The following is a 27,904-nucleotide window of genomic DNA, read 5'->3' as shown; positions in this document are numbered from 1 at the left end:
GAATAATCTCTGGCGCTGGAGCAAGGAGCCTGACCAGCAACAAGCTTCGCTTAGCTGGAAAGGCTTTTCTGCCCTCAGCATTGACCGGCCGAATTTTTGACCAGAGCGATTCCCCACGTATGTTTGCATGACGTGTGAATGAGCGATTGTTTTTTCTACTCTAGATGAATGCATGCCCTTCTGAGTGAAAGTTGCTTTCGGTATCGTAGTAGAGAACAGTCATCTGTCTGGTTTCAGCAGTGGCTACTTTCGCATTCTGTTCTTGTCTCCGCCTAAACCCGCTACCCCTTCTCTCATTTGCTTTTTTTAGTTTTATTTCCTTTCTTAGCAGGGAGTGCCGCGACTTATCAGTTTATTTTATCTGGTGTTAACGTAAGGTTCTGCTAGTCGCTGGGTTTGAGGGCGGGGGCACTCCTGGTCACCTGATCATGGGTGGCGGAGTAGTTCGAAAAAAAAGGTATCGACAGCATCTTATACGCACGGAATCATGCAGAATCATTTGGGGTATCAATGGCATAATATGGTTCTCACAGGGTGATATCAAGAGCTTATTAAGAGAATCAATAATTCATGGAGGTCGAGGGAATATCATGGGAATATGAAGCCAACTGCGATTCCATGAATATACCCCATAGGTATAATGAAGAGATCAAAAGGGAATAATTGGGGTATAGACTTCAATGAATCAGGAGATTCATTTTGGTTTTCAGTGTTAGTGAGTCCCTTCGTTTCAATTTCGAGAGAGCTAAGCTAAGCAAACTCCAATTTGTCATTGTGTCATCTCTCCATAAGCGTAGGAACCATGGGTGCAAGGGTGCAGCTGCACCCACAATATTTCTCCAGTGGGTGCAGACAATGTATTCTGCACCCACAATAATCTGAACCAAAACCCCTTTTCTCATCAACACTATACTTCCCATGCAGCACGGCAAATTCAGGATATGTTGCCCACTATCCATCTTTCGAAGCATTTGCTATTGTGATGGTCTTCAAAACTTACATTTGGGCTGAAGAAAAAAGGAAATGGAGCATGTGATTGAACACATAGGTACCGAACGATGACCCACTGTCAAAATTTTAGCCCGATATCTTCGAAAATGGCTAATTTGGCCGCTTTTACTTTTTGCGGTAGTCAATATTGACAATATTACCATGCATGCATGCATACCAATATTAGGTACGTACCTCGCATGTGTGCGGCGTTTTCCAGCTTCTAATGTGTAGGGGGAGTGGGGGGGGGGGGGTCGGTTGGACCCCCTGCAGTTCGGCCCCTGATCGAGCTAGAGCTTCGCGGCATAAACGAGGGTGTTGCCCGTGACGAGAGGAAGCCGATGATACCCAATTTTAAGGTCCTAGGTCATTGCTTGACCTTCCAGGTCAGGTCAATGTTCCAAAAGTCGGGGAAATCGGGACCTGCTAGAACTGCGTAAAGTGAAGCTGTTATCGGGTTTTTCGGGGTGCTGATCACGAATATCATGTTAGTTTTGGTCACAGATGATTTCTTCATGCATTTAGGCCAGATCGGGTCAGGTCAGGTCAGGTCAACCATTAAGCATCCTACCGGCTATCCATGGGTGTCAACTACCAGTGACCCACTGACGGCGTCGTAGCATGTTAAGAAGGTACTAAAACTACTTCGTAAACGTTCAAATGGATGTTAAATTCGAAATCAGCCCGAAAAACTACCTTAGAAACATGCAAAACTCGAAAAAGTGAACCGAGGTCATCAAAGGTCAATGACCTGACCTGACTTTCAGGTGACATTCACACCCACCGTGATGCATGGGAAGAACATCATTTCACATGTTTGGACGTCTACAATCACAAAAAGACTGGAAACGCGCGTATAATGTGAGCTGACATACGCCAAATCGCGATTCCGGCCGAAAATGGTCTCGAGAATCAGGTCACAGGTCAAAGGTCTTTGGGTCAGGGTCATGAAATTTTCAGAGTAGGTGTAAAACTGATCAACTCGAGGATACTTTCAGTTTCGTCGCGATCGGCCGTTTTTTGCGCGAGTTATTTGCGAAAAACCATGGGGGGTTCATCCGACCCCCTACACATGCGAGGGTTAATTTCCAAATGCACTTATCGGTCGGTACCTTTTCGACATGGTACACCCTCAAAGCTCGTAACGAGCCTTCGCTCGGATGTCGCTCCCTACCCCCTCCCCTTCACCGGCCATGGCTGGATTTCTGCACCCATGCACCCACAATGTTTCAGCCGTTCCTACGCCCATGCATCTCTCCCTGTATATTTGACATGTCTTGCGTATACTATAGATAGGTACCTATGCATGCATAATGAATATGAATTTCTTGCTGTGAGCTACTGCGCTCTGCCACCAACTGTCATCACCAAGGAGCGTTGTCGACGGACGGTTTCGAGTTGTTTCCAATGGCTCGGGAACATAAAAGCATCGAATGTCTTTTGAAGCAGTTTTCAAGCTTAAATATACCTACCACATATGTAGAGCTAGATTGGGCCCGGAGGATTCAGATGTGGACCCTGAAAAAGTCCATCGTAAGTCTCTTATTTTATATTACCCCTCTGGCATGCGCTAATGCTGGTTGTAGTTCACGCATGGAATCGGATTCTAATTACGTTATCGCTCTGTCTCTCGATTAAATAAACGTCCAATCAGAAATATCTACGTATGATTCACTACAGTTCTATAGGTAGTAGGTACCTACTGATTATGCTGTATTTCGTCTCCTATTTATACTAACGGCGAATATGTCGAAATATTGGCGCTGCTGGTAGGTAAATGAAATCCAAGCGCTGCGCGCTGTTGCAAATGCATATAGCCTGACAAAATGGTAACAGAGACATCCGGTTGATTGGAAACGATAGCTACTTTGAATACGCCTGTTCCTATGAGCGGAACTGATGCAGTTTTATGATGGCATGGATATACGATGGCATACGATGGCATGTTGTAGAGCCCACAATCGTTCGGGCTTGACCACGGTGATTCAGCGCTTACAATTGGCTTTTTACATGGCACGTTTTAGTTTTTACAGAACACCTTGGGATAGGTATTGCTTGGTGTTAAACTTAACTGTTACGAATGTGATTGTGCACATAAATCACATGTCAAAGTTAAATCCTCCTAGTAAGTATTTACTTCACTGGCATCATCATGTGCTAATCCTTTTATTCAAACAGTGTTTCTTTGCTTGTGAAATTCCCGGCATTCTTTTCCGAGCGCTCTTTTACAGCGTGCACGGAACTCGAGTAGCCGAACGGTTACAAAGGCCGCTATTTTCCCGAGTCACACAATTTCTTGTATGTCCTGATTCTGCTGACTAGGGTTGTGCTTTGATGTTGTGTACGTAATTGTACGTGCATGCTGCTGCAAAAGTATACCATTTAGGTTTTAATTCTGTGTTGAATGAACCTTGGCAGTGTCAGTCTCAGTGGTAGTATTTGTGTTATTAATTATTTATATTTTTCGCGCGAGGCGTTGTCGTATCCGATTTCCGTTGGCTTACATTATCAGCTGTCATCATGCCAGCGAATCATGTGGTGAACTAGTCTCCCTAATCGGGCCGTTCTCTGCGATTTCCCTGCATCGCCCGGCCGTACGTTCCGCGAACCCGTTTCGTCCGTTCTCGGAAGTCGCGTATTTTCGTGTAACTGCCTCGGATCGGGCCGTTCCCTGGAACTCGGGGTGCTGAGTGGCTCATCCTGGCCCAGCTGCGGTTGTAGTGACGGTCTCAGCAGACCGGCCGCCGGGTCAGCGTGTGCTCTGTGCTCCGTGCCCCCTTGTGCTGCGCGTTCAGCTCTGTGTCCCGTGTGCTGTGACCTGTGCCCCTTCAACCTTGTGCTGTGCCCTGTGTTTCTGTGTGATGTGCCGTATGGTATGCCCTCTCTATGTGCATCGTCGCTAAACTTTGTGCGCTGTGTCGTTACACCGATGTGCCCTGTCCCTGTGTCCCCCTGTGCTGTGCCGCCGTCCAATGTGTGCTGTGCCGTGTAGCTCTCCGGTTTGTGCCTCTGCAGTTTCTGCCTGTGAGCGCTATGCCCTGTGTCTCTGTGCAGGGACACCGCGTCATCGGCGGGGGTGTTGTCTCGCCGTCCGTCGCCGAGTCAGTCGATACAGCCGCGCCGCTGTTTGGAGGTGACCGCCTGCGGCCGGCCGGCCGGCGTTTCCACGCCGCACCTGAGCACCGTATTGATTGACCCCGTGCCGTGCCGGCGGTGTCGGTCCGACCAGCGCCCTGTGACCGGCCGCTCCGCCCAGCCGTGCTGCCTCCGCCGGCCGGCCGCACACACCATCGATTTTGTGCGTACGTTTGTGCCGGTGGCGGCGACAAGCGTCGCCCGGCGCTGGATCCGTGTCCCCCGGCCGCCGCCGCCGCCCGTCCCCGGCCGCTGCAACGATCGCCGGGGCGCCGCGCCCGTTCGGAGCGGCCCGGTGGCCAAGTGGTGGTCGGCGCCGTCCCCGGTCCGCCACCATCGGTCGGCGCTCACCGAGACCAGTCCAACCATACCAAACACCGCCGGGACCCGGCCGGCGCGCCCGCTCCCCGGCAAATTATCCCCGGCCGGCCGGCCGGCGGCCGATTCCAGTTGTGGCGCGCTGACGTCACCGGCCGCGCGCTGTCGGCGAGCGACTTGTGCTGGATCCATTTCGTTTCCCCCGTTATCGGCGCGCTGGGGCCGCGGCCGGCGGGCGGACGGCGTCACACGGCAGAGCCAGCGCGGCCCGCGGCGCGCAGCAGTCGCCTGCCAGACGCGCCCCGCTCCGGCTGCACGACACCGGTGAGTACCGACGCCGCTCCGCACCGGCCTCACGGTCGACGGCGACGCTTTCTGTGCGCTCTCGGTGGGTCATTGCTTCGTCCGCGACCGGCCTTTGTCTGACTCGTCCGCCGCGGCCACAGAAGGTAGAGATTTTCGCTCGTGACGCGCGTAAATCGTGCCGAAATTGCCTGAAAGTTGTTTCATGACACGCGAGGCACTGTGCCGAGCGTTATGATACCATTATTATGCGTGTTGCAATGCCCGGGGGCGTTGTTTTCGCAGTTTGCGTGGCGTGGTCCGGGGCGGTGGGGCCGGCGCCGCCGCTCACGGCAGACATCTTGTGTCGGCGGCGGCGCCGGGCCGCCGGCCAGGGCCGCGCACACCAGCCGCCGCGGCCCGCCACACCCGCACACGACTAAGTTCGTGAATACAATTAAGTGCACGTGGGCGGGTGACCTTGACATTGTGCCGTGATATGCCTGTTTTAGACTGTTTTTATTTGACCGTTGAGTTCATAGGGGACGGACTTAACTCCTTCTAGATCCTCCATTTTTCGTCCGATCGTTGTGATTTATACCTCATTGGAAAGCTCAGCTCACGGCGGATCGACTGGTGTGCCCATCTTTGTGGATATGTTGCGCGGTTGCGGATATTTCGGCCCGGGGGAGGTGGGCCGTCCCCCTGGCGGCGGCGGCGGTGAGCGGCGGACGCCGCCGGAGCCGGCCGGGCGGCGTGAATCAGCCGGGGAGTGGGACCGGGGCCGGGATGGGATCGATGGCAGCGCGGAGACACGGCACGGCGCCCGACCGGCGCCCGCTTCACGGCGCCCCCGGCCCGCCGCCGCCGCTGCTCTCTCTCCCTCCCTCTGCGCGGCCCGGCGGCCCGCGCCAGCCGCTACGGACGCCAGGGCGGCCGCTTTTTCGGGTGCGGGGCGGGGGGCAGGTCAGCGGTGGCGGCGGGCCGGTCGGCGGCGGCGGCCGTCACGGCGCAGGCAGCTGGCAGGTGTCGCCGCCCGGCCCCGTACCCGGCGCCGTCCGTCTTTGTTCGCCGCGCGGCTCTCGGCGGGCGCTGGGCTCGTTCCGCGGACGGGGCCGGCCGCTGCCGGGGCAGAGCAGCCGCACCGAGCAGCGCTGGCCTGGGCTGCGCCCAGAGACGGCTGGCGGGCTGAGCTGGGAGGCCACTGCCGGGCTGAGCTGAGAGGCAGATGCTGGGCTGGGCTGAGACCCGTGGTGTGCTGGGCTGAGCGAAGAATAATGAACTCTCTTACCGTATGCCGAGGACACAGGCAGCTGCTGGACTGTCGGGCTGGGCTGAGCTGCAGGGTCCTGCGTTTGGCTGGTGAGACAGTCATTCCGTGCTGGTTATCAGCTGCAGTTGATCGCCGGCCCTCGCTGGGGCAGTGCCGGGCTCTGGGTCGCTATCGGCGCGGTGACTCGGACTGTGGCCGGCCCCGGCCCCGGGGTGCCGGTGTGACTCGGTCCGGTGTGACCGCCGCGCGGAGCCCGTCCTTATCCGGCCCAGATACCCGGCTGGCCGGTGCGTGTTTATGTATCTGTGGACCGGCCGGCCGTGCGGCCATCGCGCGTCCTGTGCCGCTCCCATTGGTTGCCTGCTGGTGTCTCAGACAGCTCATCAGAGCCCGTGCGGTCTGCCAACCGGCCCGTGCGACCAGCCAGTCGGCTCGTGCCCTGGGCCGCGCTGCTGGCTCACCCAGCACCCAACCAGTACTGGGCAGCAGTCCACTGGTACTCTCCAAGTACCGTACCGTCGCTCGGCTCTTCCCAGTGCCATACTGTCAGTTTATGCCCATGATTCAGTCTATGCGTTATCTTCTGTTCGGTACTCCTTCAGGGCTTTGGTCCGTCCAGGAATACCAGCACCCTAACCTTTTAGCAGTTTATTGGAGCCGTAGTCTGAGCTGATTCTCTCAGAACAATCCAGAACAGTGACAATGCTCTGCTGATTCCCTGGTCCAACTTGTCCGTTCGATACCTTCCCATTTCGGGGGACAGTTCCGCGTGTTCGGTTCCGGTTTCGACTTCAGAGTAAACGAGCTCTGGTCCACGCCGTCCCGCTCCAAACAATGCAATGGTTGACCTTGTGCCGTTCCTTCGTTGGGGTAGGACGCGGAATGTGATCCACACGAGAGTGGATCAAAGCCTTTTTGCCAGATTAATCGGCATGCATGCCACATAATGCTTCCATGGTTCAGACTTCTTGGAGACAGCACGGAAAATTGGTGCTCAAGATATGGCCCGCAAACTTTTACGATGTTTTCTAGATGAATGATACATGGATGCATGGAGGCTTGATGGATGATTTGTGAAAACGCCATGTTTATGGGATCAAAATAGCATGTGGCTTTGCTTTCAGTTCCAGTTTTACATTTTAAATGCCACGCTGTACAAAATATCCATGCTGCTGCGATTGAAGACTTCTTTTGCGAAATCCATTTATAACCCTATTTGCGGGATCTTGCTTACTTCTCATGCAATGTTGAAAGCAGGGTTCTTGCGTATTCATAAATATTGCATTAGGTACATCAGCTGAGTATGAGCACGCATTCGTACAACAATCCGGGGCGTGTTCCTTCTAACAACAAGTGTTGTTTTATCTCACTGATGACGTGAACACCGAGTGTTTTGCCTCCGAATTCTGTTGTATTCCTCCAGCCGTGTCGCTGGAGACTCATCTCGGTGTTTCAGTCGTCTGGAACCCTCCCGACAAGTGTGATGAAGTTGATTGGTTCATCCAACACACCGAGTGTCGTGAAGTGGACTGGTTTCCCCAGCTCGATGGTCCGAACTATCTCTCAGCGACAACTGCTAGAAGGCCGTGTTCGCTTCTGGTCCACATTGGTTATGTGCTACTCGGAGCCGGTATCGGCGCTGGATTCAATATCATTATTTCCCTGCCGTCCGCGCTGGGTGGGATCGGCTCAGGGCAGGCGTGCTCTGACAACGGCTGCTCGGGGCGACCGTTCGCCGGTACGAGCCGGTTATGAAGCCGTTTTACAGTCGTCATCGAGCCGAACCCGACTGACGGAGCGGCCTAGGTGACGGAAATAGGTGCCCTGCATACTTGTTGAGTGTTCCTAATCTTATGCAACGTTGATGCAACTAATTAAACGTCAACAGCTGCTTTATTTTGATGAAGCAAGTCTTATGCATGTCATTAAGCGTTTCACGTCGGATGGTTGGCGTGTTGGATATGTAGGATGAATGGAAATATCAGTTTCGCTTCCAGTTCTTATGTAGCCGAGCTGCGTGCTCCTATGCAGGTGCGTGCTTTTAGATCTGACTGAGTAGTGATGGCATTGTTTTTTTTTTTCGTGAAAGCACTACCTATACCCAGGCTCACAAATCGTGTTGTGCTTTCCCGGTAAGTGCATCGTTCTTCGTCTTGTTCAACATGTTATTACGAGCGAGCGAGCGCAGCGAGCGAAGTGAGTCTTTTCAATATAACGGAAAAATCTCAGTATGAGCGGCCCGGCCTGTAACGCTTTTGAGAGGCTTATATCTCAGCAACCGCTGGACCGAATGGCCTGCGGTCTTTTTTGCTGGGTAGCCCCATCCCTTCTACCCCGTAATTGACTACTTTTGATACATCTCAGTGACCGCCGTGGCACGTGCCACGTGAAAAGTCAAGGGTGTTCAAGCAGTTTTGCAAAAGTAATGATTTTGAGAGGCCCATATCTCAGCAGCGGCTTGAGCGATTGTCTTGCGGTCATTTTTATAGGGTAGCTGCATCCCTTCTACCAAAGGTCGGATACTCTTCATCTATGTGAGTGACCCCCACTGCACGTGCAAAATACAACAATAAGAGGTGCCAAATTTGTTCCCATTTCAGTAACTCGGTAATTGCTGGGGCGATTTCGCTGAAACTTGGCATACAGGTAGGCACCCACCAGGCAATGCATTCCCATGTGTTGCGGTTAGGGTGCTACTCTACTGCATGTGCGCGCGTGCAGGGGGCGTTTCCAGATCTCGAGAACGGCTGGGCCGATTGCGCTCAAATTTGGTACACGGTTGGGGACCGGTTAGTAGGATGCCGTGCAAAAGTCATTTTGGACCCCGTTTGCACGTGCGCACATGCAGAATGCCGCTTCCAGATCTCAGGAACGGCTGGGCCGATTGCGTTCAAATTTGGTACACCGCTAGCGACCGGTTAGAAGGGTGCTTTGCACAAGCCCGTTGGAAGTACCCTCTCGCCCTTCTGCACGTGCAGGGCTCACTATCTCGCTCGCTCGTTCTTCGCCCAAAAGGCGTTTTACTGGTTTTAGTGTCCTAGTGAAGACATACTTGCTTCATCTGACGGCACTATAAAATTGCCAAAACGGTACGTTTTATAATTACAAAGAGGTGGGTGGTCGAAGATCAAGTTATGCATCATCGACGATTCTCAATAAGAGAAATGTGATGCTGGTTAAATAATGTCACACATGTATATATTCAATGTTCTTCAAAAGAAATAACTGCTTAAAGGGACCCTCCCACCTTAACATTAGTTTTGAGTTGAGATAGCCAAGTTTGCGGCCAGGCTCAGAAACCACCATTTATCCTGGTCGCAACCCCTGCAGCTTTATGGTGTTCAAGAAATTTCTTCCCTTTACTTGCAGGTTGGGACCAGCGTGCACTGAAAACTTTTTTACCATTTCCTGGGGGGTAAACCCGCCATAGCATGGTAGCTTGACACACAGACGTTTTTTACCACCTTCCAGATGGTAAATTTTACTCTTTCATGGAGAGTAAACTCGTCAGGGAGGGGTAACGTGACACCCAGACGTTTTTTACCATCTTCTGTATGGTAAACTCTTTTGATTTACTCTCGTCTAGAGGGTAACATTTTCGGAAGTTACGCTCTGTGGAAGGGTATCTCTTTAACGTGACCCTCCTCTAAAGAGTAGCATGCCATCTACTCTGTGATTTACCCTCTTACAGAGAGTATACCCTTCTGGCTTACCCTCAGTCAAATGGTAATGCTTACTCTTCCCCAAAGAGTTTACCCTCCAGAGGATGGTAGCTTGACACACAGACGTTTTTTACCACCTTCCAGATGGTAAATTTTACTCTCTCATGGAGAGTAAACTCGTCAGGGAGGGGTAACGTGACACACAGACGTTTTTTTACCATCTTCTGTATGGTAAACTCTTTTGATTTACTCTCGTCTAGAGGGTAACATTTTTCGAAGTTACACGCTGTGGAAGGGTAACTTTTTAACGTGACCCTCCTCTAAAGAGTAGCATGCCATCTTCTCTGTGCTTTACCCTCTTACATAGAGTATATCATTCTGGCTTACCCTTAGTCACATGGTAATGTTTACTCTTTCCTTTAGTGTAAATCCCCAGAGGATGGTAACGGACCCACAGACGCTTTCTTCAGAAGCTTCGCGAAGCTTCTGTTAACCGGAGTTCATCAACAAAAACATGATTCAAGAGCAACAATATATTTGGCATGCCGTACAAACAATACGAGGGGTTCACCAGCCATGAACATTGTGAGACTCCCCACTTAATCATACGGAGTTATAACTCCTTATGAATAAGTGGAGAGTCTCATTCGATGTTCATACGGAGTTATAACTCCGTATGAATAAGTGGAGAGTCTCACAATGTTCATGGCTGGTGAACCCCTCGTATTGTTTGTACGGAATGCCGAATATATTGTTGCTCTTGAATCATGTTTTTGTTGATGAACTCCGGTTAACAGAAGCTTCGCGAAGCTTCTGAAGAAAGTGTCTGTGGGTCCGTTACCATCCTCTGGGGGGTTTACACTAAAGGAAATAGTAAACATCACCATGTGACTAAGGGTAAGCCAGAAGGATATACTCTATGTAAGAGGGTAAATCACAGAGTAGATGGCATGCTACTCTTTAGAGGAGGGTCACGTTAAAGAGTTACCCTTCCACAGCGTGTTACTTCGAAAATGTTACCTTCTAGACGAGAGTAAATCAAAAGAGTTTACCATACAGAAGATGGTTAACAAGACTTCTGTGTGTCACGTTACCCCTCCCTGACGTGTTAACTCTCCATGAGAGAGTAAAATTTACCATCTGGAAGGTGCTAAAAAACGTCTGTGTGTCAAGCTACCATCCTCTGGGGGGTAAACTCTTTGGGGAAGAGTAAGCATTACCATTTGACTGAGGTTAAGCCAAAAGGGTATACTCTCTGCAAGAGGGTAAATCACAGAGTAGATGGCATGCTACTCTTTAGAGGAGGGTCAGTTAAAGAGTTACCCTTCCACGGCGTGTAACTTCGAAAATGTTACCCTCTAGACGAAAGTAAATCAAAAGAGTTTACCATACAGAAGATGGTAAAAAACGTCTGTGTGTCACGTTACCCCTCACTGACGAGTTTACTCTTCATGAAAGAGTAAAATTGACCATCTGGAGGGTGGTAAAAAACGTCTGTGTGTCAAACATACCATGCTATGGCGGGTTTACCCTTCAGGAAATGGAAAAAAAAAGTTTTCAGTGAACAAAGCGTTCAGCGATGCACACGCGGTAAATAAACATTACGATACAACTTGAATGCAACTTAAATATGAACACTTAAAATGATTACTTGAATATAAATAATAATAAAGCTCCCTCGAATTGGATAAGGCACAGCGCACAACATTTGAAGTGAACGGCAGCGTTCCTGGATTGTCGCCCGTCTACGTGGGATAATTAAACTGCATCACTACAGTGCATGGCTTTTTCTAAGTCGCCAACAAAATGCATCACAACAAAATGTATGTACCTACTTACAACACTCTGCCACGTGGCCGTGCACGGGGTTCTGTTAGCCAGATCAAACAAGCACCACTCAACAGCACGCAATGCTCTATCACATCGGTACTTACAATAAAATGTCCGCAGAGGCTCTATAGGCGATGAACAGCACACAAGCACAATCACCAACGGCCACGTGGCGCCGCACCGACACTGCTCACACCCTCCCTCGGAGACCAACGGCGGACAACTGACAGATGCGCGCGGCCTTCAACCTTCAAACGGCCGATCTCGTTTTTGATTGGCTGATTGATATTCTTTCAAATATTATCTTCACGAGGGTAAACAAGATCCACGCATGAAACGACCACCTGCACACGAGCCACGATACCCAGGAGGAAAGAGTTTTCGTCATGTCTAGGATTGCGAGAGTAATATTGATATTTACATGGTAATAACACTCTTTGCTGGCAAATAACTTCAATTGAACCACGTACCGTTACCATGCACATAATGGTAGCAGCGAGGTACCCTTTCAATATACTCTTATCTTGCGGGTTTGGTGAAAATGAATCCTCCAGGAGGTGGTAAAAAAGTTTTGAGTGTGGTCCCTATCTCTTAACCATTACGGGAATCTGATGACGTCATCAGGCTTTCGAACGTCCGTTAAATGTTTGACTAAAACGTTTTGTAGCACGTGGTGGTATATGCTGCTTTGCGCGCAACAAATGCCGCACTTTCAAATAAAGTCGCTAGGAACAGCGGAGATCCCAAAAAGTAAACAAAAGTAAAAGTCTAATATCTTGAAAACCGGTGAATATTTTTCGATGAAATTTGGTAGATATTCGTTTTTGCTCTTTCTGAACCGAGCGACATCACTTTCATGCCAATTCATTAACTTTTTTGAAGGTGGGAGGGTCCCTTTAAGGCAAACATGTAAGGGTATTTTAACGTTTGTCCTGCGGGTCAAACTCTTGACCTCAGTGCAAACCTGATAGCAATCTATGATGAAGGGGTTTTAAAACAGCTGCCAGCCATCGAATGTTAACCCGCGCCCGGTTGGGGTCTGCCGAGCAACACGCCCCGCTGGGGGGGGGGGGGGGGCATTTTGGCCCCCCTAAGATCTCGAGAACCATGCAACATAGCGACAAGCAGCAAACGGTGTTGGATTGCCCCAACGGGGAACTACGTTGTGACCCAACTTAATTGACCTCGGTCAAACCGATGACGTCACAGGTCAGGTCAAATGTCGAATTTTCACCGTTTACAAGTATTTCAAGAAATGTGTTGTAAAATCGAGTAAAATGCATGGCATTGAAAATCATCGATGGGGAATTGTTCGTCAAACACACATTTTGCTATTTGAGGTCACGGATACCAGGTCAGGTCACAGAGGTCAGGTCACAGAGGGTCACAATATGAAAATATCATGTGATGCATGTTTTATGGTCCATTTTACATGACAAATGCCATTTTGTGGGCCAGGTAGCCTCTGGGGCAAGTTTAGGTTATGTTCTGGTGAAGGTCAGGTCAAATTAGGTCAAATTTCAAAGTTGATATTTTTGCATAAAATGGGTATCGATTTGATGCAGCTCGTCACGGGGAGTCTAATGGCGGCCTTTGTTTTGCGCTACGTGGTCTAGAATTAATAAAAAAGTTAAGATATTTGACGTCATCAGATTTAAACAGTTTTTTTCGCTATAACTTGACCAAAAAAGGAGATATCGATCTAAAATTTGATACGTAGATAGAAGAGCACAGGGGGGGGGGGGGGGCATTCCACGATAGATCGTACCACTTTTTTCCAATTTGACACCCTCATCTCTCGGAATTTGACAAGAATTGGTCTTAGGGGTAATCAGGGGCTCTGAATCCACCTGTAACAATTTCAGGCTTATCAGATAAGTATTTTTTGAGTTATGGTGTATAACATTTTTTGGTTCTTGCTTTGCAGCGCTAAGTTTGGCGGGCTGTAACTCTAAGACGGATTATTCAAATGCCGAATGTTATATAACATTGAACTTGCAATGAAACAGAGATTAATATGTATTTTTGAAATTTCGAAAAATACGCTATTTTTGATATATGACATATCGAGTTTTCTTTCATTTGTATTTTTTGGACTTTGGGACCAAATTTTTTTGAATTTTTATTTCTTTAGAAAAATATTTGGCTCATTGTTAAGAAGTATGCAAAAATTAGGAAGGTGTTCTTTTTATAAATGTATTTATTTTACGTCACGATAACGGTTTCGAATAGTGATTTTGGGAGGGGAGCTTACAAATGGCGTGGTAAAGTTGCCTAGTGACATGACGGGCTACTGAAATTTCAATTGAAGTCTGAGTTATCTAAAAAAAGTGAAAAGAGGGTTTATCCAACCCTCTTTCCTACAAGCGCGAGGGTGAAAAGGCTGTTTGGTTCTGACATTGTTTTGGACGCCAATGACCATAGCTGTCCGAGATGAAAGTTACAGGACGCATACATGGTGTCCTCCAGAGGTCTCACAACTTGTATATCTGGGAATTTTTTAAGGTAACATGAGGTCAGGTCGGTCACGTGACATCACTGTTATAAGTCAGTGGGGAAATATAAAAACTGTTATTTTGGCGCCGAGAATGATCTAAAACTATCTCACGTACATGGTATCGTGATTTCATGCACTCCTTGCAAAGTCCAATGCTTCACTTTTGCGTTGTTAACCTTGCGTGACGTCATTTATGACATCACTAGGGTCGTACGTGTTTTTCGTCAATAACTCTCGATCAAATGGAGCTAGGGAGTCGGGAAAGCCACCAATGGACTCGGGAAGACCTTCCGAATCGAATGATATGCCATATGATACCCTTTGCCCAGCTTCGTGACCTGAGGGGCTCTGACCTGACCTTGACCCGAGGTCAACTACTTAAGTTGACCTCACCCTAGCAAAAAGTATATCATTCGATGCACCTGAGCTAGGCGAACACAATGATGCCAAAATCGCGGCTCTGCGGCCATTTTTTGCGAAGTTATTTACTAAAAACCGAACCCGTAACTTCAGTCACTTGACCTGACCTCAGACGCTACCGTTTAATCTGAGACCTTAAAATCGGGTACCAATCGCTGCGACTTGTAACGGCACACACGCTCGTTTTTTTCCGCGAGGCTCTAGCTCCATTAGAAGCGAAACGGCGTGCTGGGGTCGTATCAACCCCTCCGAAACCCATTTTGTGTGCGGGAAAATGAGGAACTTATAGAAAGAACACCTTTCTAATTTTTTGCATGTCGATTTGCAATGACATGAAGTTTATTCTGAAAAAATAAAAATGCGAAAAATTTTGGTCCCAAAAGTCATTAGAGGCAAATGAAAAAAGATTAAGGTTCTTGCTCAACAATGAAAATTTTTCTTTGGAATTTTTAAATAGTAATATTAATTTTTGATTCATTGCAAGCTTAATATTGTTTACTTTTTGTTGGTTGCTTAACCCGTTCTTGAGTTTAGGCCATCAAACTCACCGTTACAAACGGAGGTTAAAAAAATGTAATGCAATATAACTCAAAAAGTTTTGGTCTGAGAAGTCTGATATTTTGCCAGGCGTCTTTGGGGCCTATGATTACCCCTAGGACCGATTTTCATTAAAATCTGAGAGATGAGGGTGACGGGCCTGGTACGATCTATCGTGGAATGCCCCAGGGACTATCATATATGTATATTCCGTTTCTTCGAAATTCAAAAAAAGCTTTTGGATTTTTTTTTGCGTTTTTCTTAAAAAAGAAATATTTTGGAGGGTCAAAATCACAAAATTTTGAAAATCAGAGATGTCAGTTTTGTAGCGCCGTCTTTTTTTCTACACGACCACATAAAGACGTTTGAAATTACTTGCTAACTGTAGCTTTTGTGAGCGTTTCAAGATTTCATGTTTTTTTTGCTCATTTTTGCTCGAACATGACCTCAGTTTGGCCTCAACTCCTGACCTAAGGTGACCTAAGACTTGAAGTTTGTGTGAAGGTGTGAAGAAAAAAAGTGAATTGGTGCAGTTGCTGCGCTCTGCCCCGCCCCTAACCCAACCCGGCTAACCGGAGGCCGGCCCTATAAAGGGTCGGCCGGCCGGGCGCGCGGCTCGCCACCCTATCAGGGTGACGGGTCGCGGGCCCAGCCGGCGGCCTGGGGCATCGCCCCAGCGAGGAAGGGCAGATGTGTAATTCGTGGGGCGATGCGGGGCGGGGCGGGAAAAAAGATGTATGTGGAAGGTGTGGAAAATGAGAAGGAAAAATGTACAAATGAAAGTGTCATGTGTTAATCTATATTATGATTTTATATATAAAAAAGAAGTTTGTGTGAAGGTATCAAATTGATGCCCGCACTGAAAACAATTTTACCCGAAGCTGGCGAATTAAGCGTTGCTCTGCGCGTGGTGTATGTGTATTAACTCGCCATGTCCAGATTCTAGCTAGCGGGTAAGCAGACTTGCCTGCATTATTACTCGTAAATATGCACCGTACCCACAGTCTGCAGTAAGGTAGCTACTCAGCACCGGATATTGTCCCCGCGGGTGTCGAGTCATTGGCATAGCCCTCACTGAAAGAGTTGGAACTACTCGAGATATCGTAAACGCGTATCCGTGGATGGCGAACCTTTACATAACCTGCCCTGAAGGAGTTGGATCTACTAGCACAACTAGATGGCGTTGTCTCATACAGTTACAATGAATTACATGAATTACAGCATTTTTTAAACTTTTTTTTGCACCAATGATATATTGGCACATTGTTTGGCGGTTTCAAGTGGGGGCGAAAGTACAATTGTTAGGGTGCATCTTTGAAACCTCTGCAATATTCATCACGGGACGATTGACAGCGCCTTTTCTTCCGAAACTACCAAGTGAAGCCATTTTGATTCTTATATAGGTCACGAAAGCAGCCGCGAGACATCTTCTTGATCTCGGGCGGTCTTTACGACTACCGGTGACTGGGTCATGTCGAATTTTCTATGGGAATTCGATTTGACCGTTCCCACCGACGTGAAACTTTCTCACCGATGTTTTCTAGGTGTGAGATTGTCATAATATAGATAATTCCCCTCTAATATGGTCAAGCGTGGGAGTTTTTTTGGCCCTCGTGACTTGGTCGGCGAAGGGGCTATTCATGGAAAACCACAGGGGACCATATTGCCCCCCCCCCCAACGGGGCGAGGGTTAAATTAGTTCATGCGGCGTGAACCAAGCAGACCATCAACCTATCACTGGTACCTTGTAGTCTTCTGGTTTCATCCATTTTGTTTCCGTCTGATCAATATTTTTACTGCATCTTTCAACTTTTGAGCTCACATTGAAATCGTGCTCGCTGATGCTGCTTCTAACAATGGGTTGGCTTTCTCCCAAGCTGTGACGGAAAGTGAAACGTCAAGTCGAACGACCGCAGACAGTGTTTACGTCCTTCTCCGACATCAGAGATTGATGGACGCGCTCCGACCCGACCCGTGGCTCTGCCGGAGAGCTGTGGGCTGTGTGGGTACAGCATTCGTCACAGGTTTTCGGGGAGGGGGAGTCCTCAGGCGACAGGGTGGTCGATTTGCTGGCAGTCCTCTTGTTTCATGTTATGATTAGTCCGTAGTCGCCTTGCAGAGAATCTGATTAAAACAGCCACCTGCTTGTAAAACATGCAACCAAACTTTGCTTGTTTCGCTATTTATCCAGCATTCCTGTCATAGGCACCTATCGTAGTTTCGGGGCCCCGATCATATCGATCTTCAATAAGGACTGTAGCTACACGCTGTGGGTACAAGGTCCATTCGCAAAACAAACACAGCGATTCGGCTGCACCGCAACGATTGACAATGCAGCCGGCCACGGCCGTCTCTGCTGTCGTTCACTTTTGATTGTATATTTTAAACAAGAGCAGTTTTTACTTTTCCTCAACAGTTTTATCATGCTTTATCAAAAATCCAAATGGTTTCTTTATCGAGTCTTAGCGAACTCGTGTTGTTGTCATCATTCATCACGTATTTGCCTGCTATTGTCGGGTATTTAAACACAGTAGGTAATTGAATTGAAATAAAGAAGTTATGCAACGGCAATACAAATAGGGTAGAGTGGGGCAAAGCGCCCACCCTAACTTTCCAGCCCCAGTATCTCTTTATCTTACAAATTTGAAAGACAACTAGGTGGCTGATCTGGTAGCTCATTACCTTGGCTTTCTTCGAATAACACATCAGAAACAAGTGGCATGCATGGTTTTTGAGATATGCCATCCGAATTGAGAGGACTACAAATCGGGCGTTTTGCCCCACCCATGGGGCATAACGCCCATATGAGTGGGGCATAACGCCCAGTCCTGAACGTTTCATTACACGCTCGGTACTCTGACAAAAGAATGCAGTATTTATCATTTCTCATTTCGTTTGACTTTAAATCGATAGATTACACCACCAAACACATCTTGAACACTGTTGTTACCACCCCACTCCTCATTCAGTCAACGGGCTGTCACCGCAGAGCGGAGATTAGTTCGTGCGAATAAATTGTTCCAGGCGATACTAACCAGTATATTGCATATTTCATAAGAATCCTGAGCATTAGAAACGTATCCCGACACTCACTTTCAGCCAAAAATGTTCGCAAATACCCGTACTGTATAACTCCCATTAGGGGTAAAACGCCCATGATGGGCGTTTTGCCCCACACCAAAGTGGGCGTATTACCCCAACAGCACATTCAAAACGAAGTCCACCAAAATTAGGCGTGTGACGATTGTGTTGCAAACCAGTAAATGCTCAAAACGTAGCTTAAATCCGCAGGTTCTGCGTAGCTAAATTTCATTGCCTACTTTAATCTCTGTCAGACAAAGTTTTGGTAGTATGAAAACATGTAATATCTAAAAATTGTCTGAAATAAACTAATCTTTATCTTACGTCCAGAACAACCCACTTGTAGAACCGAAAAAGGGGGCAAAAGTAGATTCCTGCTCGTTCTTGAAAATGGCTATCGAGAATTCTTCGAAAAGTCGAGCACTTCATAAAAAAGAGGGGTGGGCGTTTGACCCGCCCTGGGCGCTTTGCCCCACTCTACCCTATTAACGCCAAAGAAATTAATGTACTATTAGTTAATTAATTAATTAATTAAATTAATGTACTATAGAAATTAATGTAGGTACTTAGTAGTAGTTACATGTTTATGGTGTGGTTATGATGTAATAAGGTATCTTGAATTCTTTGTTGCATTGCATTTTTAGCTGGGGCGTCTCCTTACTAGGGGAAGGAGGGTGAATTGCGCCACCTTAAGGAAAAACGCTAATTGTAAGAAAACCGCTGGAGATATAAGCATGCATTGGTGACCATTTCAAAGAGGAACTCATTGGCTACGATTTAAGAGCCTCCCGATCAATTAATAATGTTTCGTTTGCTTCTGACAGCTGTTTTTCAGAAACATGTAAAAGGGCGCATTTGCCAACAACTGCTGTAAATTGCGCCAGGGGGATGGCGCAATTAGAACCCAATTGCGCCCTATACTTTAACATGGCTAAGCGAATGAGACGGAATGCATACACCCCGGCAGTCTAATGTCATTGCGGCTTACTTTAACATTCATAATGTTATTCACGCTGGTTAAATAATAAATGAAGGTGTAAATCGCGATGTTTTTTGCCCAGGTAGATAACTATACATGTGTTCGTACGCTTGTAAAAGTGCAACGAAAACGTTTACTGTAACCGACTAGATATATGTGAACGTATGCGCCTATACGGTTACATTTTCAATCGTTTCTCTCAAAATTAATAATTTTATTGTTTCGACAGCTTTATGACATCATTTTTTACTTTTTTATCATAGCTGTCACCTCTCACGCCTGAGTCCATGTTGAAAATGTCGTATTTTGTCAATTACACCACAAGTTCGTAGCCTAAATGGCAGCTGCATTATAAGTTTGACTAGAGAAATAATTTGCGGACTGACGACAACGGGTTGCTCCCCTGCCTGACATTAAACTCCTTCTTTATTGCAATCAGTTAATGATGCATTCATGCTGTCGTGATATACAATAGCTACACCACTATGCTATTTGCGCCCCCCTGGCGCAATTGCCATGGGCGCAATTAAAATTGAGGTACTTTTTAATAAAAGCGTGGAAGTTATCATACAGATGTTGAAGGAAGTTAACTGTTTTAGTGAAATATAATGAAAAAAGGGTTTTTCTTTCTAAATATCACTCTGAAAATCACACAAATATCACACATTTTTATAGCCAACCGTTCAAAATACTGCAAAAAAGCTAAGAAAACGCCGTAACATCTTTGATGGCGTAATGAGCCTTGCTGATTGGCTTCATCGGGGAGCTTGGGCCATAAAAGGAACTATCCAGTGGGGGAAATAATGTTTTCGAACACAAAATTCAAAACATGCCATTGAATCCGTGGGAATGTTGGTGGGCGCAATTGGTTAGGAGGGCGCAATACACCCACTTTCCCCTACATCGGGCTGCATTACATCAGGCTCCTAGTCCTTATCCTGTGGGCTAAGTTTGCTTCAGCATCTACCTACTGGCTTCTACTCTACCCCAATTGGCGGTAGCTCTGGACGAGCGGCGTAGCGTTTCGACCCCACTGTAGCCCGCCTTCTCCACTAGCTGCGCTCACGTCGATTTATGAGGTTCCAGATCCGGCTGATAATAAAATCTGCTACTTTCTTGTTCACGTCGCTAAGCTGATGTAGGCTTCGTTTTATGCTCGTGGGCTTTGGTAACCATACGTTTCCTACGGCGGTGTTTTGTGCTATGGTTTGTTGACTTTTCTGCTTCTTTGAAGGGCAAATGGAGTTGGACAGGACAATGGTTTATCTGGCACACTTATCGATGGTGATCTTCGTGAGTCGGTTGAATAATACGACTTTTTTCGCCGTCGTGTTTATTGGCAGACATGAAATATGTTTGTGTACTAACCCAGTATGAACACGTAACCACTTGCATGCCGACCTACTCTCCCGTTGAGGACTGGCGCCTGGTCTGGTCACTCATGGGGTCCGTACCTGCCACTGACCGAACCCCAGGGCCCCGGCCCAGGGCCCTGTTCGAGCTGACTGGCGGGCGGTCGTTAGTCCGTCCACCAGACTCCTCTGGCTGCTGGCGCGGTCGGCGGTCGTCACGAAATTCTGACCGTCCTGATTGAGTTTGTCGCACACTGGGACCGGCGGGACTTTGGCTTTGCTCCTGATCGCCGTGGTCTAGGAACGGTTCGGGCTCCGGGATCGGTCCCGTATGCTCGGTCCTGGTCCTCACTTCGTCCACAGGCCGTGTGTCGTGGTCCAGGCTTGGCTCGGGAGCCGGTTGTGGACCTACGAGTATATGCTCGGTCCTGATCCTTGGTCCCTACACGCTCGTTTGTCGTGGTCCAGGCTTGGCTCGGGCGCCGACTAGGGTTTTCTGTTCACGGTCCTGGTCATGCATCTGTCTGTAGGTCCATGTGCCGTGGTTCAGGTGCTGCGTGCAGGCTCTTTTGCCGTGACCTCAACTCTGTCGTGATGCCTTTCGTGGCCCCGGCTCGCTGCCGGAGCCGTCTGTTGCCCTCTGTGCTCTGTTTTGGTTCTGTGTCCCCTGTGCCCTGTCCCGGCTTTGGCTGTGTCTCCTGTCCTCGGCCCCGGCTCTGGCTGCCGCTCCGGTCACCGGCACAGCAGTGGGACCGGCCGGGCCGCTCTGCTGGCTCGGCGAGATGGCGCCGCTCGCCGGCCCCGCCGCGCCGGACGCGTCTCCATTTTGTCAGCTCGCTGGCTGGCCGGCCGGCCGGGCCGCTGCCGTTTGGCACCGGCCGCCGCCGCCGCGTGAGCGCCCGGCCGGTAACGATTTTCCGTGTGCAGGCGGGCGGGCAGCCTCCGGGCGGGCGGCGCGGCCGGCCCGCCGCCGCCGCCACTCGCCCTCTCCCCGCCGTTCCACCAGCCAGGTCGACACGCGAGCGGGCCGCTGCTGCGCTCCATCCGATGGCTGACGCTGTTTGCTATTGACACGGCTCTGCACAAAGCATGCCGCCGCTGCATGCCAGCCACCTGCCAGTTTTTACGCACGGCGCCACGGTCCAAAGTTACGCTGTCGGCCCTGCCGCGCCCGTCCCAGTCGGCCGTGCGCGGCCCCTCCGGCTGTCGTCTCTCCGCCGCCTCGCTCGTGTCCGCGGGTGTCTGTCCGCGCTGTCCTGACGCGCGTGTCCCCTGCTCCGATTGCCCCCCTCGCGCGACGCGCCCGGGCTCCGCCTGGTGGCCGGTCGGCCCAACTCGCCGCGGCCGCGTCCCCTCGCGGTCGGCGGCGCGGCGCCGGGCCCGCTCGCTCCCCGCAGTCGGCGTGAGACGGCGGCGAGGGTGGAGCGTGTGTCGTCCGTGGCGTCGCCCGGTGGTCGGCGACTGTATTCGTGCGTGTGAGTGGCTCCCTGACGGTGACGCCCACTCGGCAGGACGGTGAGCGGCGTAATCCCGCCCGTTCCGACCCGTTCGCGGCCTCGGCTCTCCGCGCTCGGCGCACATCGACCATCAGCCGAGCGGTTCCAGCAAAAACCGTCCGGCTGGCCGGCCGCCCGGCCGCCGCGCGCTCTCTCGGCCGCTCTCTCTCCCACACACATACAGTTGGCGCGCGGGCCGCGGCCCGCTTCGCCCGTGATCAATATGGTCGGCGCTGGAGGGTCGCCCGCCGCCGCCGACCAGTGAGTCGCTCGGCCGGCCCCCGCAGAGTGCAGGCTAGCGTCGGCCGATAGCCGGCGCCGGTATCTGTCGCTCGCTGTCCTTCGCCGGCGCAGCGCAGACCGCAGGCGGACGAACCCGTGCACAGACGCAGTGGACTGCTCGCTGGGGCAGCTCAGAGACGTGTGATCGCGGACACGCAGTTCGGAGGACGTGTGAGGGACGTGCGTGACGCGTTGGTGATCTGCAGCGGTACCCTTGACGTCCAGAGGAGCGGCCGTCTCCGGCAGACGCCAGGTTCGTACAGCGGGGAGCCTCGTTAGGGTGGTGGGGTCTGATGGCGCCGCGGACCCGTCCTGTCCCGTCCCGTCCTGTCGGTCGGTCCGAGCGGCACGCAGCGCGGCCGGCGGCGTGACGTCAGCGTGTCGTCAGCGCTCGCCGCCGCGGACGGGTCGCCGCCGTGTCGGGACGGGACGCCTCGCCACGGAGCGGCGGCGTCGGACCGAAATAGCGCCGCCGTCACGCTGCTCTATCGCCCCGGCCGGCCTCGGCCCGGCCCTGGGCGCCGCAGCGGCCGCTCCTCCGCCGCCCCGGCCCGCTGACACTGCTCCCCCGCCCTGTTCGGTGCCCTCTGTTACTCGTGTTCGCTTGTTTACCTGGTGTTGCTGTGTCGTGTGATGTGTGTATCTCCGTGGCGCTCTCTGCGCCGCCGCGGTTTACCTGCCGCCGCGGCTCCTCTGCGCGTGTCTGCGCTCGTGACCGCCGTGAAAGCGGCGCCCTGTCCTCGTTCCCGTTTCGCCGGGCGCCTCCGCCGTGTATGCGGGTCCGCTCCGTCCGGAGCGGGAGCCCCCGTCCGTAGCGCCGCGGATATCCCCGCCGTTCACCCAAGAGGCCCCGCTTCTTGGCTAGCAGCCCCCAGCCAGCGCCGCCATGAACCTGTATCACGGTCTGACTAGTCGGGAAAGCTTGCGATCGAGCCCGGACAACTGTCGGCCGATCCCGGACCTGTCTGTGAGCTCCGTGTGCGTCGCCGTTCTCCAGCCGCGGCCGCCCGCCCGGGCTGCGCCGCTGGTCGGCCCGCGCCAGCTGCGTCGCTCCTCCCCCGTCACCGCGGCCGCTTTCTAGTGCGCTGGCCGCGCTCGGCCGGCGGACGGTGGGAGCTTTCCCCCTGACGCGGCGCGGCGTGGGGCGTCCCTCCCAGCTGCAGCGGCCCCGGGCGGCGGGCGGGCGGCGCGCAGCTGTGGCCGGCCGGCTGTCGGCGCCGCGCCCGGCTCGGGCCTGGTCTGGCGCTGGCCGCTGTCACGTCCGTCGGCCGGCGCGGCGGCGCGGTGTGCCGCGCCGCTCCGTCCCCCCCGCTGGGCTGGTGTTGCGCCACGTCCCGGCCCGCCGGCCGCCGGCGCCTGCTCCCGTTCCCAGAACGCCGACCGGCACCCCGGCCGGCCCCGTTGTCGTCGCCGCCGCCGCTCCTGACCCGTCCGAGCAGGCCCAGAGAGCCCTGGCGCGGCGGACGGGCAGAGTGGCCAGTCGGCGGCTCACAGAGCCCAGCCCGCGCGCTTCCGGTGGGCCCAGGACTTTCATCAGCCTGCATAGCCCCATAAAGTCCGCTTCTATGCTCGTTAGTTCTCGTTATGCTCCAAACGGCCGTCGGCAATGCGCCTCTCTCCTCTTTTGGCCAATTCTAGTACATTTTCGGACGTTCGCCGTCGTCTGTGGAGCTCGCAGCGACACCGCCGTCGCCGTTTGTGGCTCTCAAACTGCGCACCTCCCGTCCTCGGTGCCCTCCGAGCCGCGGCCGACGCCGGTTGCGTTAGCCGCGCTCTGTCCATACGGCTGCCGCTCCCAGATCCGGCGGCGAAGTTGCGCCGTCCCGGAGCTGGGCCGTCTATTCTGGGGCGGGCGGGCGGGCGGGCGGTGGCAGAACTGTGCCGGCCATGTCCGCTGAGGTACCGCTGCGCAGCCGACAGCGCGGGCAGCGCGGACAGACGGACGGCCGAGCCGAGCCGAGCCGGGCCGCCCGCCTCTCTGTCCTCGGTAAAACGTGCCCACTCCGCGACTCTGCCCGGTTTTGTGGCGCTTTCGCTGCGCCATTGGATGAGGCCTGTCATTCTGACGGTGCGCGGCGGCGCCGGGCGGCCCTGACGCCAGCCAGCGCGCCGCGTTGGCTCTCTGGCCGCTCCCGGCCAGTCTGGCCTGGCTGTCAGGGCACGCTCTGCCCCGAGACCTTGCAGTCCCCCTGTGCCTCTGAGCTGTCGACGGACCACCAGGATGATATCCCCTGCCCTCTGCCCGGGTGGCGGACGGACTCTGTGCCCGGCTGGTCGGGTTTCATCACTCGCTGCTGGTCGCGGTCACCTTCCCACCTGGTCGGCGCTGCGTCACGGCGGAGCCGGGGACCGTCTGCACGGCGGTCGCCCCCGCCCGCTGCCTCCGCTCACCGATAGGCTGTCGGCCGGCCGGCCCGGGAAACATGGCGACGCTCCCCGGCGGCGGAGCACGTGACGCACCCGTGTCGTGTGCTGCGGACGGCCGGCCGACCGGCCAGGGTCCGGCCGACGGGCGATGGCGGCCGGCGCGGCGGGGGCGACGCGGCCGACCGGCGGCTTTGTGCGCCACCCCGGCCGCCGCCGCGCGGCTCCGCCGGCTGCGTGACAGCGGTCGGTGCCGCCGGCCGGCCGGCCGACGCTGACCCGCCGCGCTGCGCCGGCCGGGGCCAGGTGGTCCGGCCGTTCTGCATGCCTGGCTGCCCGTCGGCCCGGGTGAACGACTCGCCTGGGTGCGCGTCCGGCCGAGGAGCTGGCGGCCGGCGCTCTGCACGGCGTCAGGCGGGCCGCGCCGGCCCGGTATGCCGCGCTGCACCTCGGCCGGACCGGCTCGGCCCCCGCCCGCGCTGCACGGCCGCGCTACCGACCGCCGCTCCTCCCTCGCCGCGCCTGGCCGCTTTCGCCGAGCCGCCGCGGGCGCCGGTGAGCCGCGCGCGTCCCGGCGTCCCTTCCCTCCCTCCCTCCCCTCCCCGACCGGCGCACCCCGTCCTCGGTCCGCCGCGCCGGCCGCGGCACCCGACTGCACTATCGTGCCCTATCTCCCGGCGAGGAGCGCGGTCACCCTCCGTCTGAGCGGGCCGGCAGCTCTAGGGCGGCGGCAGCGCCCCGCCGTGTCAGCCCGCCGTCCTGTCCGGCCCGCCGTGCCCCGTACTTCCCGCGGCACTGCAGGCTGCACGTTTCCAGCTGATGTCACCCCGCCCGACAGCCTGGTGGGGTCCGAGTTGTTTGTCGTGCTCCGAAGCCCGGTTTTTGGCGGTCTGCCAGGTGTACGGATGTCAGACAGAATCGTACCCGTCTCAGCGTTCGCACAAATAGGAGTGGCCTCTGTGGATCGTGTTGTGTGTTCTCGAAAGCTCTGTCTACGCCCAGCTGGTGCTGTATTTTGTCTGTCATTCCACCGCTCTGTGGCTGGCGCTGCGTGTTCCTGGCCCTCTGTAACTGCAGTGGGCAGTGACCCCTTCCCCGCCCTGTCATGCACGCGTCATCCTCCCTGTGATGGCCCCGCGTCCTGTCGCCGCGTCCGCCACCTGGCGTCCGCGTGGGCCGCACGCCGCTGCGAGTGTCCGATTTCACCGCGCGCGTGGCCTGGGCCCGGTCCGGTCCTCCCACTGCACCGGCCGCCGCTCCTGTCCGGGCGCCGCCACTGCCAGAGACGCCAATGCCCTGGCGTCTCTCCCCAGCCGGGAGGCGGTCTGGAATCAGCCGACTTTGTCTCACTTCATTCGGCCCATCGGGGCTCAATCGTCTCGGTAACTCCCGCATTGAGAGCTGCCCGAGGGCCTGTCGGCAGTGACGGCGGTGACTGGTGACGCAGTCAGTGATGCCGCGACGGCAGTGACGCGGTGTCTCGCGGCTGAGCGGCGGCCCACCCTCCCAGCCCCAGCTGACCGGCCAGCGTCACCGTCAATACAGCCGTGTCAGTGTGCAGGTCCGGGACGCGCTATCGGCCGGCCAGCTCCGAGTCGATAGTCGCTGCGCTGCACTGTCGCTCGGGTGGAGGATCTATTCCGACAGGCCGGCGCGCAGTACCGGCCGGCTCGGAGGCCGCCCCGACCCCGGGTTCCGGGTAGTGTGCTGTGTGGTGTCGAGGCCGGTGGCCTGTGACTGTGTGACTGTGCTGCTCGGTGTGCTGTGCTGTGCCGTGTCGCTCCACTGAGGTGTGAGGGTAACACGGCCTGCTCACCGCTCACCGTGTCATGTGTGCTATCAGCTCGAACCGGTGTGTGCCCGGCGTGTGTTTGCATTCCGTCAACCGGAAGCAGATTCATATCGACACACGTGTCACCCAGCGGCGCACCCCCTCCCCGCCCCGCTCGCCGTTTGTATCAGCTGTTCCACACTCAGAGTTACACCATTCGGCGGCTTATCTGACTGCTAACCAATGTTGAATAGCTGGACTCTCGCGATTCGGTGGCGTTTGCCCGTCCGGCTGTGGCTGCCCGCTCCGCGGCGAGTGTGTCCTGTTCTGTCCGGCGGCCGACTGTCCTGTCCTGTGACGGCCAGCACCGATCGAACCAGCGCCGCTGGGCGGGTTATGTGCAGCTGGTGCGTCACCCGGGCTCCACTCGATAGGAGCTGGCTGACTCAGTAGCTCACCCCCACTGCGCCGGGCTGCCAGTCCGCCCAGTTTGTATGGCCCACTCTGTCCATCGGAGCTGCCGCTCTGCTTTATTAGCCGGATGATGACGTCATGTGACGTCACTGGGTCACATGACGTCATCATTGCACGCGGATAGGATGTGGTGCGTCACGGACTGGCCGTGAGAGATGACGACAGCGCTCCCGGGAGTTCGAGATCGTTCCCTCCCGAGCGCCGGACCTCTCCTCAGCTGTCCCGATCTCAGACCGCTTTCTGTGCCCGGCGGGACGGTGTTGTTGTTGCACGGTAACGACCGCGTCCGGCCGGCCCGTGGCCGCGTGATCGGCCGGATTTACGGCGCTCACGGCCGACAGAGGTGTAATTGGTGTGTTGACGTGACCTTGCTCCAGTCTCGGCCGACCGGGCCAGCCTCTCACGCCGTTCCGGCCCGTCCGAGAGGGTCCCTACATGGCGCTGCTGCCGACCTCGTTCGGTGAGCGCCGCGCCACCTCAGACCCCGGGTCCACCACTGGCATTCCCCAGTCAGCTACAGTCGTTTTTTTTTGTTGTTTTGTTGGGTTAGGCCCTTTCGGTCTGACAAGACCATTGCAGAGCCGGAAGGAAGATAGGAATTAGGGGGAGACATTGGTCTGGGCAGGCACCCTAGTGAGTCGCCGGGGCTGAGCCCGTAGCTACAGTCGGACCCGTGTCCAATCACATGTCAGATGGTCAGAGTCCGCATCTAGCGGGTGAGCGTCGCAACAAAATAAACAAACCAACCGTCGTTATCACCGTAATCGGTCCATGCATGTCCGCAGTGTGTTGTGAATGCCACCGTATCGTGTCCGGCAACCGATAATGACCGTGTCAATTCTCTTGTTTCAGGAGAAGAGATTAGCCAATCATGGAGAAAGATTCCAAGGGCGGTTCTGACAAGAAGCGCTCGTCCAAGGACCATGGGTCGAATCCGACCCCGCTGGACCCGAGCCTGTTCGGTAAGTGGGCGCCATCCCCGGCTGCCACTCCCCACACACAGTGCACAGTCACACTCCCGTCTCCCAGTGAACTCCCCGCGGCCCGGCCGGACGCGTAGCTCTGCGGCCGTCCCCTGGCGTAGCAGCGCTGTGCTGCGGTGGCTGCCTACAGTGGCGCCGTCCGTCCTCTGGCGTAGCTGTGCTGCGGTGGCTGCCTGCA

At 53.6% G+C, this 27,904-nt stretch overlaps 1 protein-coding gene across 10 annotated transcripts in view; it reads left to right on the top strand.

Annotated features, from left to right (window-relative positions):
• Positions 1-4,732: 4,732 nt before the first annotated feature.
• LOC122384486 (bromodomain adjacent to zinc finger domain protein 2B-like) overlaps positions 4,733-27,904 on the top strand; it is a 56,577-nt gene continuing 33,405 nt past the window's right edge. For 5 of the 10 annotated variants that reach the window (XM_043371925.1, XM_043371922.1, XM_043371923.1 and 2 more), the window contains exons 1-2: positions 4,734-4,767; positions 27,596-27,705. In XM_043371925.1, coding sequence (XP_043227860.1) covers positions 27,615-27,705 — 91 coding nt within the window. In that variant the 5' untranslated portion in view covers positions 4,734-4,767; positions 27,596-27,614. Of the gene's footprint in view, positions 4,768-21,757; positions 22,388-27,595; positions 27,706-27,904 lie in introns of those variants that run through there. The other 5 variants (XM_043371927.1, XM_043371920.1, XM_043371921.1 and 2 more) reach the window with 4 other exon arrangements.

The sequence above is a fragment of the Amphibalanus amphitrite genome, unplaced genomic scaffold, assembly GCF_019059575.1.
Source record: "Amphibalanus amphitrite isolate SeventyFive unplaced genomic scaffold, NRLGWU_Aamphi_draft 000191F_arrow, whole genome shotgun sequence".
In the NCBI taxonomy this organism is placed as follows: domain Eukaryota; kingdom Metazoa; phylum Arthropoda; class Thecostraca; order Balanomorpha; family Balanidae; genus Amphibalanus; species Amphibalanus amphitrite.
The sequence above is the reverse complement of the archived record's forward strand: the minus strand, read 5'-3'. Positions and strand labels throughout refer to the sequence as shown.